The sequence below is a fragment of the Pagrus major genome, chromosome 15 (genome assembly GCF_040436345.1).
Source record: "Pagrus major chromosome 15, Pma_NU_1.0".
Lineage (NCBI taxonomy): Eukaryota > Metazoa > Chordata > Actinopteri > Spariformes > Sparidae > Pagrus > Pagrus major.
In genome coordinates this window covers 22,826,015-22,841,584 of record NC_133229.1, presented here as the reverse complement: position 1 = coordinate 22,841,584, position 15,570 = coordinate 22,826,015, and the positions used below count along the sequence as shown (strand labels likewise).

The 15,570-nt window shown below is 41.1% G+C and overlaps 1 protein-coding gene across 1 annotated transcript; it reads left to right on the top strand.

Moving 5' to 3' along the window:
- The first annotated feature begins 1,724 nt into the window (after positions 1-1,724).
- On the top strand, positions 1,725-8,775 carry ubac2 (UBA domain containing 2). Its single transcript, XM_073481238.1, has 10 exons — positions 1,725-1,880; positions 2,307-2,431; positions 2,848-2,967; positions 3,365-3,471; positions 4,039-4,162; positions 4,301-4,348; positions 4,508-4,616; positions 5,346-5,488; positions 5,571-5,717; positions 5,975-8,775. The coding sequence occupies exons 1-10, from the start codon at positions 1,850-1,852 to the stop codon at positions 6,080-6,082; spliced, it is 1,062 nt and encodes a 353-aa protein (XP_073337339.1). The 5' UTR covers positions 1,725-1,849; the 3' UTR covers positions 6,083-8,775.
- The last annotated feature ends 6,795 nt before the right edge of the window (positions 8,776-15,570 follow it).

The following is a 15,570-nucleotide window of genomic DNA, read 5'->3' as shown; positions in this document are numbered from 1 at the left end:
ACAGGGCTTCGAGACATGAAACACTCCCTGTCTGCTGCTTCTATGCACATACAACCCATAAACACATATTACATACTGAGCAAATGGTCATACATGCAAAAGGCTAAAGATCAAACGTTATTAGACCAGTGCTTCAGGGAGAAGGAGTGTCCTGTCCTGAGGTGTATAAAGGAACAGCAGGGTGGCATCGTGGGTAAGGAGGCTGACCTTCATCAGGAGGATCATCCAGCTACAGCAGCATGTTTCCTGAAATGACTGTGGGCTGGACAGTAAATCCCAGCAGCAGGAGTGCTGCAGTTGTTAGATCAGTAGTTCTTAACCTTGGGGTACAGACCTTTTTGTGGTCACTAGCAGATAAAGTCTACAGAGGGAGACGACCCTGCAGTGTGCTGCACACTATGTGAAAAATACCCCAAAAGCACGGATGGAAGTAACTGATTATATCTACTCAAACTAATGTAATTAAGTCCTTTTTTGGGTACTTTTCTGAGTATTTATTGCACTTAAGTATGCATTACACCATGTTATCTACTTAATTATTTGGTACATCATATAATTGAGTACTGAGTACAATTTGAATTAATATCCCAACCTTTCCTCTGAGATTTTTCAGCCAGTAAGGCTATCGAATCACCAACGGGCCGATGAAAACCCTGACATACTGACAGAAAACAAAACTCTGCAGCAGGCTCAGATTTGGAGAGGTGACCACGGCCACTGAGCAAAAGTTTGGAGTGATTCAGACTGAAGACTTGGATAAACAGAAACCCATTTAATTGAATGATAATGCTTGAAACATCAAAGGTTAAAAGTAACGAATACTCTGAGTAGCGTTTGAGAAAAATACTCTGTACTTATACAAAGATTCAGTAATGTCACTGTACCAGTACTTGAGTACAGAGTTTCAGTACTGTACTGTTCATTCAGTACAGATAACATAAATTGCAAACTTTCTGCTTTATCCTTATTATTTTAACTGTGACTTTACCTTTTCATCATTATTTTATCTTTTGTTTGTTTGCTTGCTTGTTGTGCTGGCCGCTTTGCCTTTTATTATCATTATTAGTATTATTATGTTCATTTTTATTAGTAGTAGCAGTTTAGTTGTGTTATTCCCATTTAATTTTCAGTGTTTCTGTTTTCATTTAGTATTTTCATTTGTAAAATAAGTTAGATTAAAGGGGCACTAGAGATTCAAACTCAGAATTCTAATATCTACAATATTAATGAGGTAATAACACAAACTCAGAAATGTTCATCTTTTCCATGACTGAATAAACAAGCTGTTCTCAGAGGAAAACAAGGTCCCCTGAAGCTAGAAAGGTGGCAGGGTCCACCACATATAAAAAACAGTAAAACAGTATGAAATTGTGTTGTCCTTTAAGGTCAGTTTGTTTATTCAGCTAATTCAGTCATGTTTGTTTTTTCAGTTTGTTTAGGCATAACAAAAATCAATCAATCAAGATCTTAAAATTTCTTTTCCCAAAACTAAATAGTGCACCTTTAATTAAAACCTTAAACAAAACATAAACTTATTAAATAACTTATCGATATTGACACTATCTGTTGTTTAAGTAAGGTTATCAGTAAACATGTCTATGAGCCTCATCTCGTCCTCAACACGGAGCAACAGCGCCCTCAGCAGGCCACTTGTCTCCCAAGTCCAGCTAAATGCGAACCAACACCTTTTTGGGCTTCTCGGGCTCCTGTAGAAGCTTCCCTTTCCCCCTTTCTCTTCTCCTCCCAGCATGGATCCTCTCTCCAACTTCATTTCGGTGTTTGAGTGTTAGTTTTGAGCTACCCTGGGATTATCTGCCCTCGTCTGGACTCCGTAGCTCATCTAGACACCATGTTTACCACCACTGGCTCTCGAGGCCTCTGTAAGTATCCCGGAAACACCGTTAAATGTCAGCCGAGCAGCCGCAGCCCCTCTCACCGCCTCCCCAGCGGCAGCTAGCTTATGTTAGCATTCAGCTGTCATTCATTTACCAGAGGCTGTATTCATCTGTTACAGCCGTGTTTAGCCGTAGTCATCGACAAGCCGACGTTACATTGTGTTTTCTCATGCAGTCGGATAATTCGGCTTCGGTGTCATCGTGAAAAGTAGTCGTTATTGTATAAAGTGGATCTTCTGAATAACTAGCTAAATTTGTATTACTGAGGAGAATGTGAGCCAAATTAGCCGCTTGTCTCTCCTCCAATAACAAGCTTCTCTCCCTAATATGCAAAGCTGCTCTCTAAAGAAGGCGTCAGTGTGTTTTTCTCGTCGTAAACTTAACTATGTTGTGTTTGTGTGTGTTGCACAGACAAGGCTCCTCTGTCCAAAGGCCTCCTGCTGGTTCTCAATGGGCTGACTGTGATGCTCACCCTGCTGCCACAGTACCAAGATCTGTTCATGTACAACCTGCAGGCTGTCACACAGCAGCACCAGGTATGTCTCCAGTATCTGTGTTGGTGAGGGACTAAAACCATCACCCAGTGTCTCCAGATGTGTCAGAATAGTACATTATGAGGGCAAGAGTTTTCAAAAACACTTGGATTCACTTTGTTTTAGACTAGGGACAGGCCGATGATCAGCCTCCACAGATTGTCGGTGCAGATATTCAGCATTTTTCGATTTATCGGTGTTGGTGATTTATCTGTCAGATTGCCGACATAGTAAACCTATTTTAAATTGTGCTACTTTGGCAATACCTGATTGGTAACACGTCAGAATTAATCCCCTTAAACACTAAAATAATGTGAATCTGCAAAGTAACTAAACGTATCAAATGAATGTTGTCTGTCTTCTGCTGTCCATTAGATGTATGTGCGTATGTATAACTATCGCCCTCCCTCGTGCTGCAGGTGTGGAGGTTTTTGTTGGGCAGGCTGGTCTGTTTAGACGTGAAGGACGCCTTCTGTAGCAGCCTGCTCATCTACAACTTCAGAATCTTTGAGAGGAGGTTCGGCTCCAGGAAGTTTGCCGTAAGTACCAAAACCATCGAAAGATGAATACAGAGATGGATACACAGAGTATGCATTTAATGAACTAGCTGATATTCTTAGCTGAACTAGATCAGCCCAAAATATTAAATGGATAATATGATAAATTGTCCCTGTGTCACAGATTTGTCATGTTCTGTGACACTGGGATTGCTTGTGGATTATTTATTCTCATTTACAAGTACTATCCACAATCAGAATCGATATAAGGTTCAACTGTGTGGCTACTTCATCTTTTAGGGAAGAGGACACGCAACTTCCTCATCTGTGTAATTGACATTTGGCACTGACTTGAAATGTCAAATGTTTGAACATCTGCACAAGACTTCAGTTTTCTAGATGTGCTAACCACCACATATGATGTTCCTCCTACTTCTAGTCCTTCCTGTTGGGTACTTGGTGTATCTCTGCGCTGATGGACTTCCTGCTGGCTCAGGCTTTCCAGTTTCTATTTGACTATGAGGTGGAGGAACTGCCTGCAGGACTGTAAGTAGCCCAGTCACTGTTCTGCATCTCCGCTTTTCTGTCACTTTTACAGCCAATGTGGATCCTGCCATTAAAATAGGAACACCCTGGCATTTAGTTAGGTTTATGATGTGTTAAAGCAAAGGTCAAATAAAGTGTCACTTAAGTGGAAATTTTATTTTTCATCCCACATATCACCATGTAAGCCCTGGGCAGTATTCATTTTTTAATTTCTTAATCCCCTCCCTGCATTATATTTGGGTACACGGTATTTAGATGGTGGTGGACTGTGACAGCAGTGTACAATCCACCTACACAAAAGGAAGGAAATAAAAAGGCTCGACCAACTTAGTGAAATGTATTATTCAGAGGAAGTAAGACAGTAAAGTAACAAGTTTCCAAAACACCCCAAACACAACATCTTCTTTCCCAGATTGTCTAAAACATTATGAGTACTGCTGTTTCACTGATTTGTATTAAGCACCATTGAACAAAATCTACTAATTACACAGAGAAATGTGTCATTTAAGTTTGAAATGTTCATATATTGGGTTAAATTCTGTCTGTCTGTCCCTTCTCCCCTCACAGGCTCGCTCCAGTCTTCTCTCTGTTTGTGCCTTTCTACCTGTTGATCCCCAGGATGCCGGTCACGCAGGTCCTGAGCCACATCCACATCACCAACAAGTCTCTGGTCTACATAGTAGGCTTGCAGGTAAGCCAGCGTTCTTTCAGTGTTGACGGTAATATTTTGCTTTTATTTTACTGGTTATGCATTCTTGAGAATACTTGCGTTTATACTAGTTTGATCTTCATTGCCTCTGTCCTCCTCTCTCCTCCTTCTGTGGTTCAGCTGTTGACTTCCAGTCCCTTCATGTGGCTACTTGCACTCAGTGGACTGGTGAGTAACCAACTTCTTCTTGTCATTTACAGTGTGTACAAAAAGTGTACCGGTTCTCTGTTGGCTAGTACTGTGTCTTTTTAAAATACGTAATTGTATGGCTTGTGACTTAATAATATATACCTACTTTAATTTTTCTTTTATCTGTTTGTCTTTCAGATCTCGGGCGGACTGTACCACTGTAATGTGCTCTGGATGCAGAAGCTCCTCTTCATACCGGTCTGGGTGTCTCGTATAGGACGGTATATTCTGGAGCCACTCTTCTCAAGTGAGTCCAGCCGTTAGTAATCACAAACACAAATCCTGTCAAATCCTTTTCACACTGACCAGTGTTGCGGGGCCTGACAGGGAGTTAATGTCTCTTTGTTTAATTGCAGAATAATAATTTTGAACATTTTAGGTATTGAGCTGTGCTATGATGCAGAATGACTTAATTTTCTACATACTCCTTCATCAACCTGGGTAAACGACTAGACCTTTGTAATATTCAAAACCAAGAGAAATCTGTAATTTTGTTCACAGAAGAAAGTGGGTGAACATAACCTGAATGCAACTTTATACTTTACCTCGTCTGTAAACATTTATGCCTGAGTCACGTCAGATAGATTTTCATCTGCAATGGTAGTTGTTTAACAATGAAGACAACAACTCCCATGAGCCCACGCACTGGGATTTATGGGTCAACGGTGTAATCATTAAATAGTGGTATGAAAGCAGTTTAAATGAGTAAAATTAGGACTGAATGCCTCAATGTTGTCTTTTTCACATTAATGTCCAGAAGATAGGATATCAGAGTGCAGTGCAGGACGTCTAAAATAATTATTCTGCTCACAAGCAACAGATGCGTATCTTAAAATTTGTCACCAACACTGGAATAAAGAATAGTCACACTTCCACACTTTGTCACACTTTTCCTATTGATGTACAGATCTTTGACACAGTATCACATGTTTTAAGTCTGGCTAATACTATGTTATTAACATCTGTGGTCATTCAGGCTCCCAGCCAACCAGTGAGACGCCCCTGGGGATGGGTGCCACGCTGGACATCCAGAGGCAACAAAGGATGGACATGCTCGACCAACAGCTGCTGCTGGCACAATACAACGAGGCCCGGAGGAACACCAGACAGCAGCCGCAGGTAGAGGACAATAATTGCTGTTGTACTTTATATCTCTTCATGTGTACAGATTACTTGATTCTGCCTCTGTATGTTTGTGCAGTCTGGGTTGTTTCAGTGGACCAGGTTGTTCCCCTCCCTGAGACAAAGAGGACAAAACCGACCCCCAGTGCAGCCCCGCCCCCAGGCTCAGACACCCCCGTCCACACAGCCGCCATTATTAGACAACTCTCCTGTCGCAGAGGAGCAGGTGGGTGTTCCTCTGTGTGCATTTATTGCCTTGTTGTCCTTTTACTGGTAGTTTCAGTTTATTGTGTGCAATTTCTAGATATTCTTTGACCTGGATGACTCAGAATCTTCTTCGACCCGCCATCTTCTTCACCAAAACTTGATTTTCCTGCCCACCTACACTATACTTCGTGCAGGGCAGCCTTATGAAATATTCCCAGGCGATAGTTTGTCTGCCGCTGCCGTCTTAGCTGATGTGTCTCAACTTTCGTCCTACAGGTCGCGCGGTTGGTGGAAATGGGCTTTTCCAGGATTGATGCCCTCGAGGCCCTCAGAGCTTCAAACAACGATATCAACATGGCAACCAACTTCCTCTTGCAACACTGAGAGAGAGAGAGACCTCAGTGAGACAAACAGAGATGAAGGAGAAAGAGAAGAGGAAGAGGAGCAACCAAAGCAGAGGAGCAAAAACCGAGAAAACGATTGATGGTGAACGATGGAGATATTTGTACAGATAATCTGAAGGCTGTGTCACTGCTCCCTGAAGCGGTGCGGGGCTGACCCAACCTGAACTCAGCCCGATAGCAGGCTGATTAATGAAGAAGTGTGAAGCACAAAGTGGGAGACATTTGCGTCATAGCTTCCTGATGGCTGTCGCAGTGTGAAACAGGCGTCATCATTGCTCAAGGCAGACGAGCTAGACCTCTAACTCCGAGGGGAGGGTTCCCTTTGAAAATATACAGAAACCAAACAGGTCAGAGCTTTCAACACAGTATCTTAAAAACACCAGAGTCTTCAGTCCAGTGGAGGAAACATAAAGTGGGTTATTTCTGATGCTGAAGCACAAAAATCAGCCAAGATCCCACGCACCCTCTCCACGTGGATACCATCTTATAGCTATGTGAAATAGATTTTTATACTACCCACTGTCATGTACTGCCACTTTGCAAAATGGCTATTGTGTAACCAGCCGCTTATGGTGTGTTCCATTTACCTCGGAAGTTGGTCCGGGATAGACGTCACACCCGAGTTGATCACGTTCCAGTCAGAGAACCAAGGAACTGAAAAAAAGAAGGAAGAGTCATTACGTCACTGAATCTCGCTTTGGTGCCAGACTGTGGTGAAAGCTGCATTGAAGTCTACGGGAGATGCATGGAGAAACACACCAAAACCCAACATATCTATGTCATATAACTTCTGATGAAGAAATGCCTCCACAGATTGAAAGAACAGTGTGTTGACGTCAACACAGCTGGCACCACATCCAGGCACCAAAGCAAGATTCGGTGACGTAATGACCCTTCCTACTTTTTTAGTTTCCTTGCAGAGAAGCATCTCTAGCCAGGGTAGCCATTGTTAGCAATACCAGTTGACAGCAACGCATTACACAGAGTTTTGAGTATACAAACACTGAAGCACAGATAGAAGTTGGACTGTACTGCGTGTAAGACAATGAGACACAAATAAGACAGAAGTGCTAATAAACAGTATATTAAACAGTTTTTTCAGCTGTTGATGAGCGAAGATTCTTTGATTTTGGGGTTTGGGTTGATGAGGTGTACAGTAGTGCTGGGTATCGAACTTCTATTCTACTTTTATGGCACCGACCGAATTGCCATAATATTGTCGAATATCGGATCATGTCTTGTCATTTGATATCAAATTTGAGTTAATCTCATCAGCGTTGTTGTGCCATGATCTAGAGGCATGTGGGAGAAACACTACGTTAGTCCCAGAGACGGGGCTCACTATGTGTACATGTAATGTAATCTTTTGTTAAAACGGATTTCATAAAATTGGTAGCAAATAAAGTATCATTGAGGAACCGTTATCGAAGTCAAGGTATCGGAGTGTTGAAAATGTTTTAACAATAACCAGCCCTAATGAGTTGCGTCCGTCTTTCCGAGGTCGGAAATCCAACTCAGAAGTTCCAGACAGTTGAAATCACTGACTGGGAACTTGTAATTTCCAGCTTCCCAGCTCAAATGGAACTTGGAACGCACCATTAGACCCTGGAAACTGATTAGTGAGGATAAGAACGACATGGAAAACAGATGAAGAAAAAGGTGCACAAGCGTTTTGAGACAATGGATCAGAGAACATAATGAACTCAGTCAGGTTTTTTCATCTCATAAAGAAAAGTACTTGTAGGCTATCCGCTCTTCTGTTTTCCGTTGACACTAGTTGGGAAAACAGGCATGCAGCACCTGCTAGATGGTTATATTTAACTCCATGAGGAGGGGCAAAGGTCATGATGAGAACAGAATTTATGGTTTAACAATCCAAACAATATAACCTATTTAATATGATTTTATAACAGTTGTTATTTCTTTATGTTGGCAGTGTTTCATGGAAGTAGCAGGGCTCAGCCCTTTCCTGCTTGAGACGTTTTAACAAAGCAGTTAGGCTGACTGACGGCTGCTGTACGAGCCAGCTGATTGGTTTGGCCCGTTTGAAACTCTACAGCTACACTGTTGGTGAAAGACGGGGGCTGTTTTGCAGGATACGGGTTAGATGGGCTATCTCAGGGTCTGTTGATGACATAATCACATTTTCAGACACGAGTGCACATACACAGATGCACAGCAGCCCTTGAGGAGGTCATGTCTCACACCGGTTTGTTTCTTTCATCAAGTCATGCCCTCACATGCACACACTCCTCCAGGTTTTATTTATTCCGATTTACCTGAGTCTCTTCTCTGCCAGCACAGGTGTCTGAATCATAACAAGTCTTAAAAAACAGATTATATTTATTATGCAATGTCATGACAGGAGGACTTCACGGAGACTATGCACCGCATAGTAACGACTGTAACATGTGTTTTAAACTTTTGTCCAAGAGAAGTAATATTGCAGCCACTGTGTATTGATGTCAAAGACAGATGCTAGTTTTATATTTTGTGCATAATAATATTGATAATATATGACCACTGAGATGAGTCCGTCATTTGTGTGTATGTCTTTTTTTAGAGTGATATAATAGTATCTGGGTGTGATGAGGGAGTTGCTGCATGGACAACTTTCTGACGAACTGTAATGAATCATATTTTGTCTGTGGAATAAATCAACTTGCTGACTGACTTATTGAAATTATTTTGACAATCTACAGTCGCCTTTGTGTAACTAATACTCAACACGTTATTAGAAGTAGAAGACGTTATTTTACCTGACCTGACACATGATGCTTGCATGACTTGTCATTTGATCTTTTCAGTGAAGTTTTCGTAGTCTGGCTGTCCCTCTTTCACTCTTTAAAGGCCTCAAAAATCAAACATTTTCTTACCAATAGATCCTTTAAAGGCTGAACAGACCTTTTAAAAGTGAGGGGGAAGAAATATTTTTTGATTCCCTTCCTTTATCAAATATTTTTTTGTTTCCACGACCCCATCATGACGTCGTGCCTGTCTTTTAATGCACATTTAAAAGACTCCCAGACTGACGACACTGTTGTGTCACAGCTATTAACCACATGATGGCACTCTTGTGCTAAGATAAGACATGAGTTCATTTATATCAAGAGTAAAATGATCACAATACAAAGTGATAGATGGTAACTAAGTACATTTACCTATGTATTTAAGTTCAGATATGAGGTACTTGTACTTTACTTGAGTATACTAATTTTCTGCCACTTTATACTTCCACTTCAATACATTTTGGAGGCAAATATTGTACTTTATCTCCACTACATGTGTTTGATAACTTTAGTAACTAGTCACTAAGTGCATCAGAGTCAAAGTAGTACATTTTTAAATTAATGTATTTTATTGGAAATCAAATAAAAAAAGAAAAGAAAAGAAAAAAACACCTAAAATGCTGAATATCAGATCCAATAATCAGCCAGGCCAATAATCGGGTTGACCAACACTTTATAGTATATACTGTACATACATGTAAATATATGTACTGCATAATTGTACTTTTACTTTGTATTTTTGATCCTTAAGTGTATTTATTACCAGAAAATGACTTCTGATACTTGAGTATTAAATATCAGATACTTTAAAAGTTTTACTCAAGTACTTTAACTTTTAGCAAAATAATATCTGAACACAATATCTTTTACTCAAGTATGAATTTTGGGTACTTTTTACAACACTGACAATACATATAAGCAATATAATAAAAGCCCTTGTGTTTAGCTGGGGGAAAAAACTGCTAACATTATATTCAGTGCAGTTATTCCTGCAGTTGGTTGGATTTTTCTCTTTTCCTCCAACATCTAAACAATCTTTGACGTTTTGAGACATTCCTGTGATGAGAGGTCACAAACAGGCGCAGCTTCATTTCAAACAGTCACAAGCCAGATAAGTTTGTAACCACTCTTCGAGAGGACACGATATCTTCTAGCAGGGATAACTCCGCAGCAGCTGCCAGTGTTTTAAGGATGTATTCTTTCACTTCCTCCTCCTGAGAGGTCTGTTATCTCCAAGCCTGCCTGTCAGACAGTGTATATACAACAGGACAATTCTGCTTACACGTTACACTCCAGTCTGCCTTTTCTCACTGCCTGTCCAAGAGCCTTGTTAGAGATCTTTGTATCTGCTTTTTTTATGCTTTCAAACTCAATCCCCACAGCATCGTCTATACTCTGCACTGTGATACTGTGTGCTTCAGGAGAATGCAGTAGATATTAGAGAAAACATTAGAAACATTGACCAAAATTTACTTTTGGGCTGATTGGCATTTGATTAACCACAGGGGGAACAGTGTCTTATAACATTTGCAGCTGGCAGGAAGCGTTCCCCCTGATGTAATGGACAAATTTAGGCTTAGCTGGCTAAAAATCACAGGACGTACTTGTGGTGATGGCCTTGTCTAGCGCTATGAATTTGGTAGATGTGTGTGCTTCCTTTCATATTAAGGGCTTGCAGAAGTTTCTCAGCCTATAAAAGACGATTTTTATTGAAATTTATTGAAGATTTATAAAAAGTAACGTTCTGTAACAGATTTGAAAAACACTTTTTAAAGCAATGTGCCGTTTCACACGTAAAAGTGGGTAAAAGTGCTCACTAACCAAAAGGTCCTTTTAAAGAAGGGTTAAATCACAGAGTCTTCAAGCCCCCAAAAGTTGATCTACTTATCTTTTATATTTTATCTGATGCACACAAGATGATGATTTGTGCAAAGATTTAAAAATCTCTATTTCTGAGCCCAGCAGAGTTTCAGCCTGAGGAGCTCTAATCAGCAGCATAACTGGGAACACCTGTGAGTGTAAGTGAGGCCTTTGCTCTATAAAATGCATCGTATTAACAAGGTGATCATATGTAAAATCATAGTAGCTTCAGTATTTAAAGGATAAGTCATAAAAAACCTTTAGCTGCTCATCCTCATGCCGATGGAAAGTCAGGTGAAGTTTCGTAGTCCACAAACATTTCTGAACCTTCACAGCAAAACAGCATCGCAGCATTCTCCTAAACAACAGAAGCAGATGAGGAGTTGTTTTAAAACGTATAAAACAACTGAAAAGAAACATAAAAATGGCTTCCAACAGCTCATCCTGCACAAGCCAAGTCTCCTTTTTTAAGCAGGAGCTGCTAAGCTAAAAGCTTTAGCTCGCACCTCGTCTGAAGTGGGTGCACAAGCTCGATCGTTTTGGGATCTTGGGGCTACCAGAGACTTTGGTTACAAGCTGTATGGAGCCATTTTTCAGTTGTTTTTGTTACATTTTTAAATAAGACTACTTGAGTTATTTTAGGAGAATGCAGCAATATCGATTTGCTTCACCTTTCTTAGTCGTATGGGGGTGAGTAGATAATGACTGAACACAATTTTGGGTGAACTTGCCCTTTAAAAAAATGTAGTGAATACAAGGTACATTATCTTCATCTAGTATGTAGTGGCATGTAATTAAATAAAGTAAAATACATGTACCTCAAAATTGTGCTTGAGTAAATGTACTTTCTGGTGCTGTCGTGACCATGATTGCTCCGTTGTTGTGAAAAAAATCCACCTGTTATTGTTAAGTGTCCCTTCGTCACTAGATGGAGACATCGAGTCAGGTCTGTGGGGTTGTTGTTGCCAGTTAGCCCTCTGCCACACCCACCCGCTCCCATTATTCCACTGAGCAGACAGCTCCGGCAGACAGTCTCGCTCCAGGGTGGCTGAATATCAATGTAGAGGAATTATGCACATCTTCAAGTCAAAGAATTTTAAACACACGGGTTTGCCAAATATTCCCTGAAACACAAAAGGACAAAAATGATACCTTGAGCAGCCTATATTTTTCATCTGGCATCTATATTTTTGCACTTGAAATCACATCAGACACTCAAGAAACACTTTAACTAAAAGGTCTCCTGAGTTCACAGTGACACAGTTCCTTCATTCCTCAGCTGACGGCGAGCCCAGTCAAGCGGTGCAACTTTTAATGGCTGCTGTATTGAAAAGCAGCTTAGAAACCAGAGTGATTAATATCTGTGTGTGTCTTTGTGTTGCAGTGTTTAATTAAAGACACTGATTAAAGGAAAAAAAAACCTTCACTGACAACCAACCTCATTAGGCAGATTCTTTTGTGAAATGCCCACTTAATGCGCAGCATTAATCACGCCTCGTTTGGGGGTAATGATTTTGATTTTTTGGAGCTTTGGGAGGACGTTTTGTCATTTTTATTTAACAATGACGGTAATTTATGTATCTTGATGGGTGTCCACAGTTGATGAAACTTGTTTTGACTTTATGTTAGCAATTTTAAGATTTCATTGCATGTCCCCTCGTAAGCATCAGCAGCCCTAACAGAATGATGATGTATGTATGTTCTGGGGGTTTCTCCTTGGTCTGGCAGAGAAACCATTATCGTTTACAGTACAGCCGACTGTGGCCTTGAAGCATCAGCAATTGTGTCGCTATTTGTCATGTCAGGTAAGCCGTCTGTGGCTCTATTAACCAAGGCCCACTGGAGTGTATATTATGACATGCCTCGACCGTATAGAACAGAGTGCTGGCAGTGTGTGTTCCTGCTCCTGCACTTCAAACCTTTTGGGAAGACTTTAGTCTTTCATTTTATTTAGAGCTATTGAGCTTCAGGGCTTAAGGGCTTAGGTTAAAATTAGTACATGTTCCAGACAGTTTTTCATCTTAAAAGTTGCAGTAAATATACTTCCCCAGAACAAAAACTTCAGTTCTGCTAAACAACTGGAGTACATTTGAAACGGCTAAATAATCTGATAGTTTTGATTTTGAGAAATATACTTTGAGCTAGACGAGAAGATTTATGCCACTTTCATAAATATTAGGCTACACCACCAGTCAGTTAGCTTAGCTTAGCACAAAAAAGGGGAGAACAGCTAGCACCTCTAGACTTTGTTTAATCTGTGCAAAATCCTAATTGTGAAAACTACATTTTGCCATGTTCAGCTAGAAAACAACATTAATTGACTTTGGAGTAACATTATCATTTATTTGGAATCAGGCTTCCAGCACCCTGGAAATATGCAAATCCAATACTCTCTTTCCTTTTAGCTCTGATCCACAAACTCCTGAGAAAAAATATCTGGCTCTTTGGCTGCTGTATTTGTCAGCTAGCTGCTATTTTTGTGGGACTTCTGGTTGGCGCTGGGCAGGTAGTGCACAGTCGGTTTCAAGAGCTTTTTTTTGTTGAAAACAGTTGCCTGCTGCAGCTGAATCCCGGCTGGTGAGAGCTTCAACAACAGTAAGGTCGAACCAAAACAAAGAGCTGAAAGGAGCTAAAAATACTCCACAGAGCTCAGGGGAAGTGCAGAGTCGGGTGTTAATTCTCTGTGGTTTTGTCAAAGGGGTGTGACTTTACGCACATTCTTGCGTGCCTCTCTCTTGAACAGAAAGCAACAGTGGCTAATGTTACGTTACGTTTAGAAATGAAGTCTGTTAACATTCCAGCTTCCAGTGCAACTCACAGCTTTAGAGGTGCTATAGACATAGCACCTAAGACATTCAGAACAAATTCATTATTTCGGTAACATCTAGTTAGCCATTACACCAGTACTCCACTATATCATTACATACATTATATATTTTAATATATATAAAGAGCCTGTAAGTTTAAGCTCCACTACAGAATAATATTGCATGTTTTGAAATGTACATTTTTGCCGTTAGTGCCAGTATCTATCCACAGAAGTGATATGTCGGTGTTTATGATCCGTTGTGAGTGAACGCTGTGCTGCTGCCATGCATGCATCACTTCAAACAGCCAGAGGCCAGCACCAGCTCTGACGCCGTCTCCGCTATATTCCCTCGCCAGCTCTGTTGCCATGGTGAGTGCATGCCGTTTTGTATGGTTGCCATGGGGACCCCGTATCACAGCCTCCCTCCTGCTCTCATCATGTTTCTGCATGATCATTTGTATGCCTCCTGTACACTAATGCTTTTTTAAAAAAAAAAACATCAGCAGCACAGGGGAGTGCCCTCGGGGATTGCCTTCTGTAGAAAGACGGAGAGGTATTCCTGACGCCGTCTCAGCGTGTGACAAAAAAATACCAAAAATAGCTGAACTCTCTCACTGTGACTTTGCATGTTTGAATGTGAAAATGTCAGACGTATGGGAAATTATTCAGAACAATGCCGCCTATTTTTCTTTCCTCGCTTGTGAGCCCATAGCTATGAAAAACAAGAATGCCAAACACCTCCCACTGATATGGTAATAATATTCAAGCGAGTGTGCTGTGAGATAATGACATCATTTGTTTGCTTGATTCTTTCTAACAATTACAGTCTGTCCACGTCTGCCACGCTTGTCTGTGTACATGCACTGTATGTGTGTGTAAATGCACGTATGTCGGGCCTGTATGTGCCTGGATGCACTGTGCACCACATGTGTTTGCATCCCGGAGAGCAAGCGGCAGAAAGCCACTGATGTTCCGCCCCGGTCGTTTTCAGAGAACTCCTCAGCTAATGGGGCACAAAAATGCACCTGCCTTCAGGCCCTTCAGGGGTTTGGCATTTCACATTGTGTGCAGGCTCCTGGATGCCACTTATGATCTGTTTAGTCTGTGCTTGCTTCGGTTACGTCAAAGGGAGCGCAATCTTCTTTAATCATTAGGGCTTGACTAGGTTCACTTTAGGCTTTTGTGGCTCTGTTCAACCTGTTTTTCATCCTCCGGCACTGCTGACAGCTTGTGGATGGAGCAGCTTGTTTTTCTTTTTTTTCTTTCCTTTTGTTTGTTGACATCTCTCATCAGATCTGTGCCTGGACCTGCCTGAGCCTAATTATGAGAAACCCACAATTCCTAACGAATGTGGAAAACAGTCATTTACAACCGCAGCGTCTCCAAAAAAAACAAAAAACAAAACATTCTTGGCCCCAAGTGTCTAATTATCATCACTGTGAGGTAAGCAGCCATCGCTCTTGACCATGAACCATCACTGACCCTAAGAATGAGCCCAACATTGCGTCTACAAATTCTGCAAACTTCGGAAGCTGGTGTCCTTCAATCGTCGGGAACCACATAAACAGCACCTGGATGTTATGAGAAATATGTGATTACCACCTCTGTTTGTGCTGAAGTGACCAGGAGGCGATTTATTTTAAGGGGAACAGGTGCCACCATTATGTGAGACTCAAAGACCACAGCACAACAAAATTATTGGTTTTGGAGTAGAGAAGTAAAAACAAGTCACCAGTGTTATTGTCGTCTGAAAACTTATGAGCTAATGCGGCACATCCAACCTTGATGCGCCACAGATATTCACAGTAAAACTTAAATGTCAGGAATGTTGACAGGCGTGTAAACAGCTTCCACCCTCCTCCATAAACTATACCTTTCTTTTTTATGCCCCGGCATAGCACTCAATGCACTCGCAGGAATCTCTCTGACCTTTAATCAGGTTCACTACCTTTGTAATTGTACACACACAAGGTATGACATGAACGCATACTTCGTGCCGGTTGCGTTTAT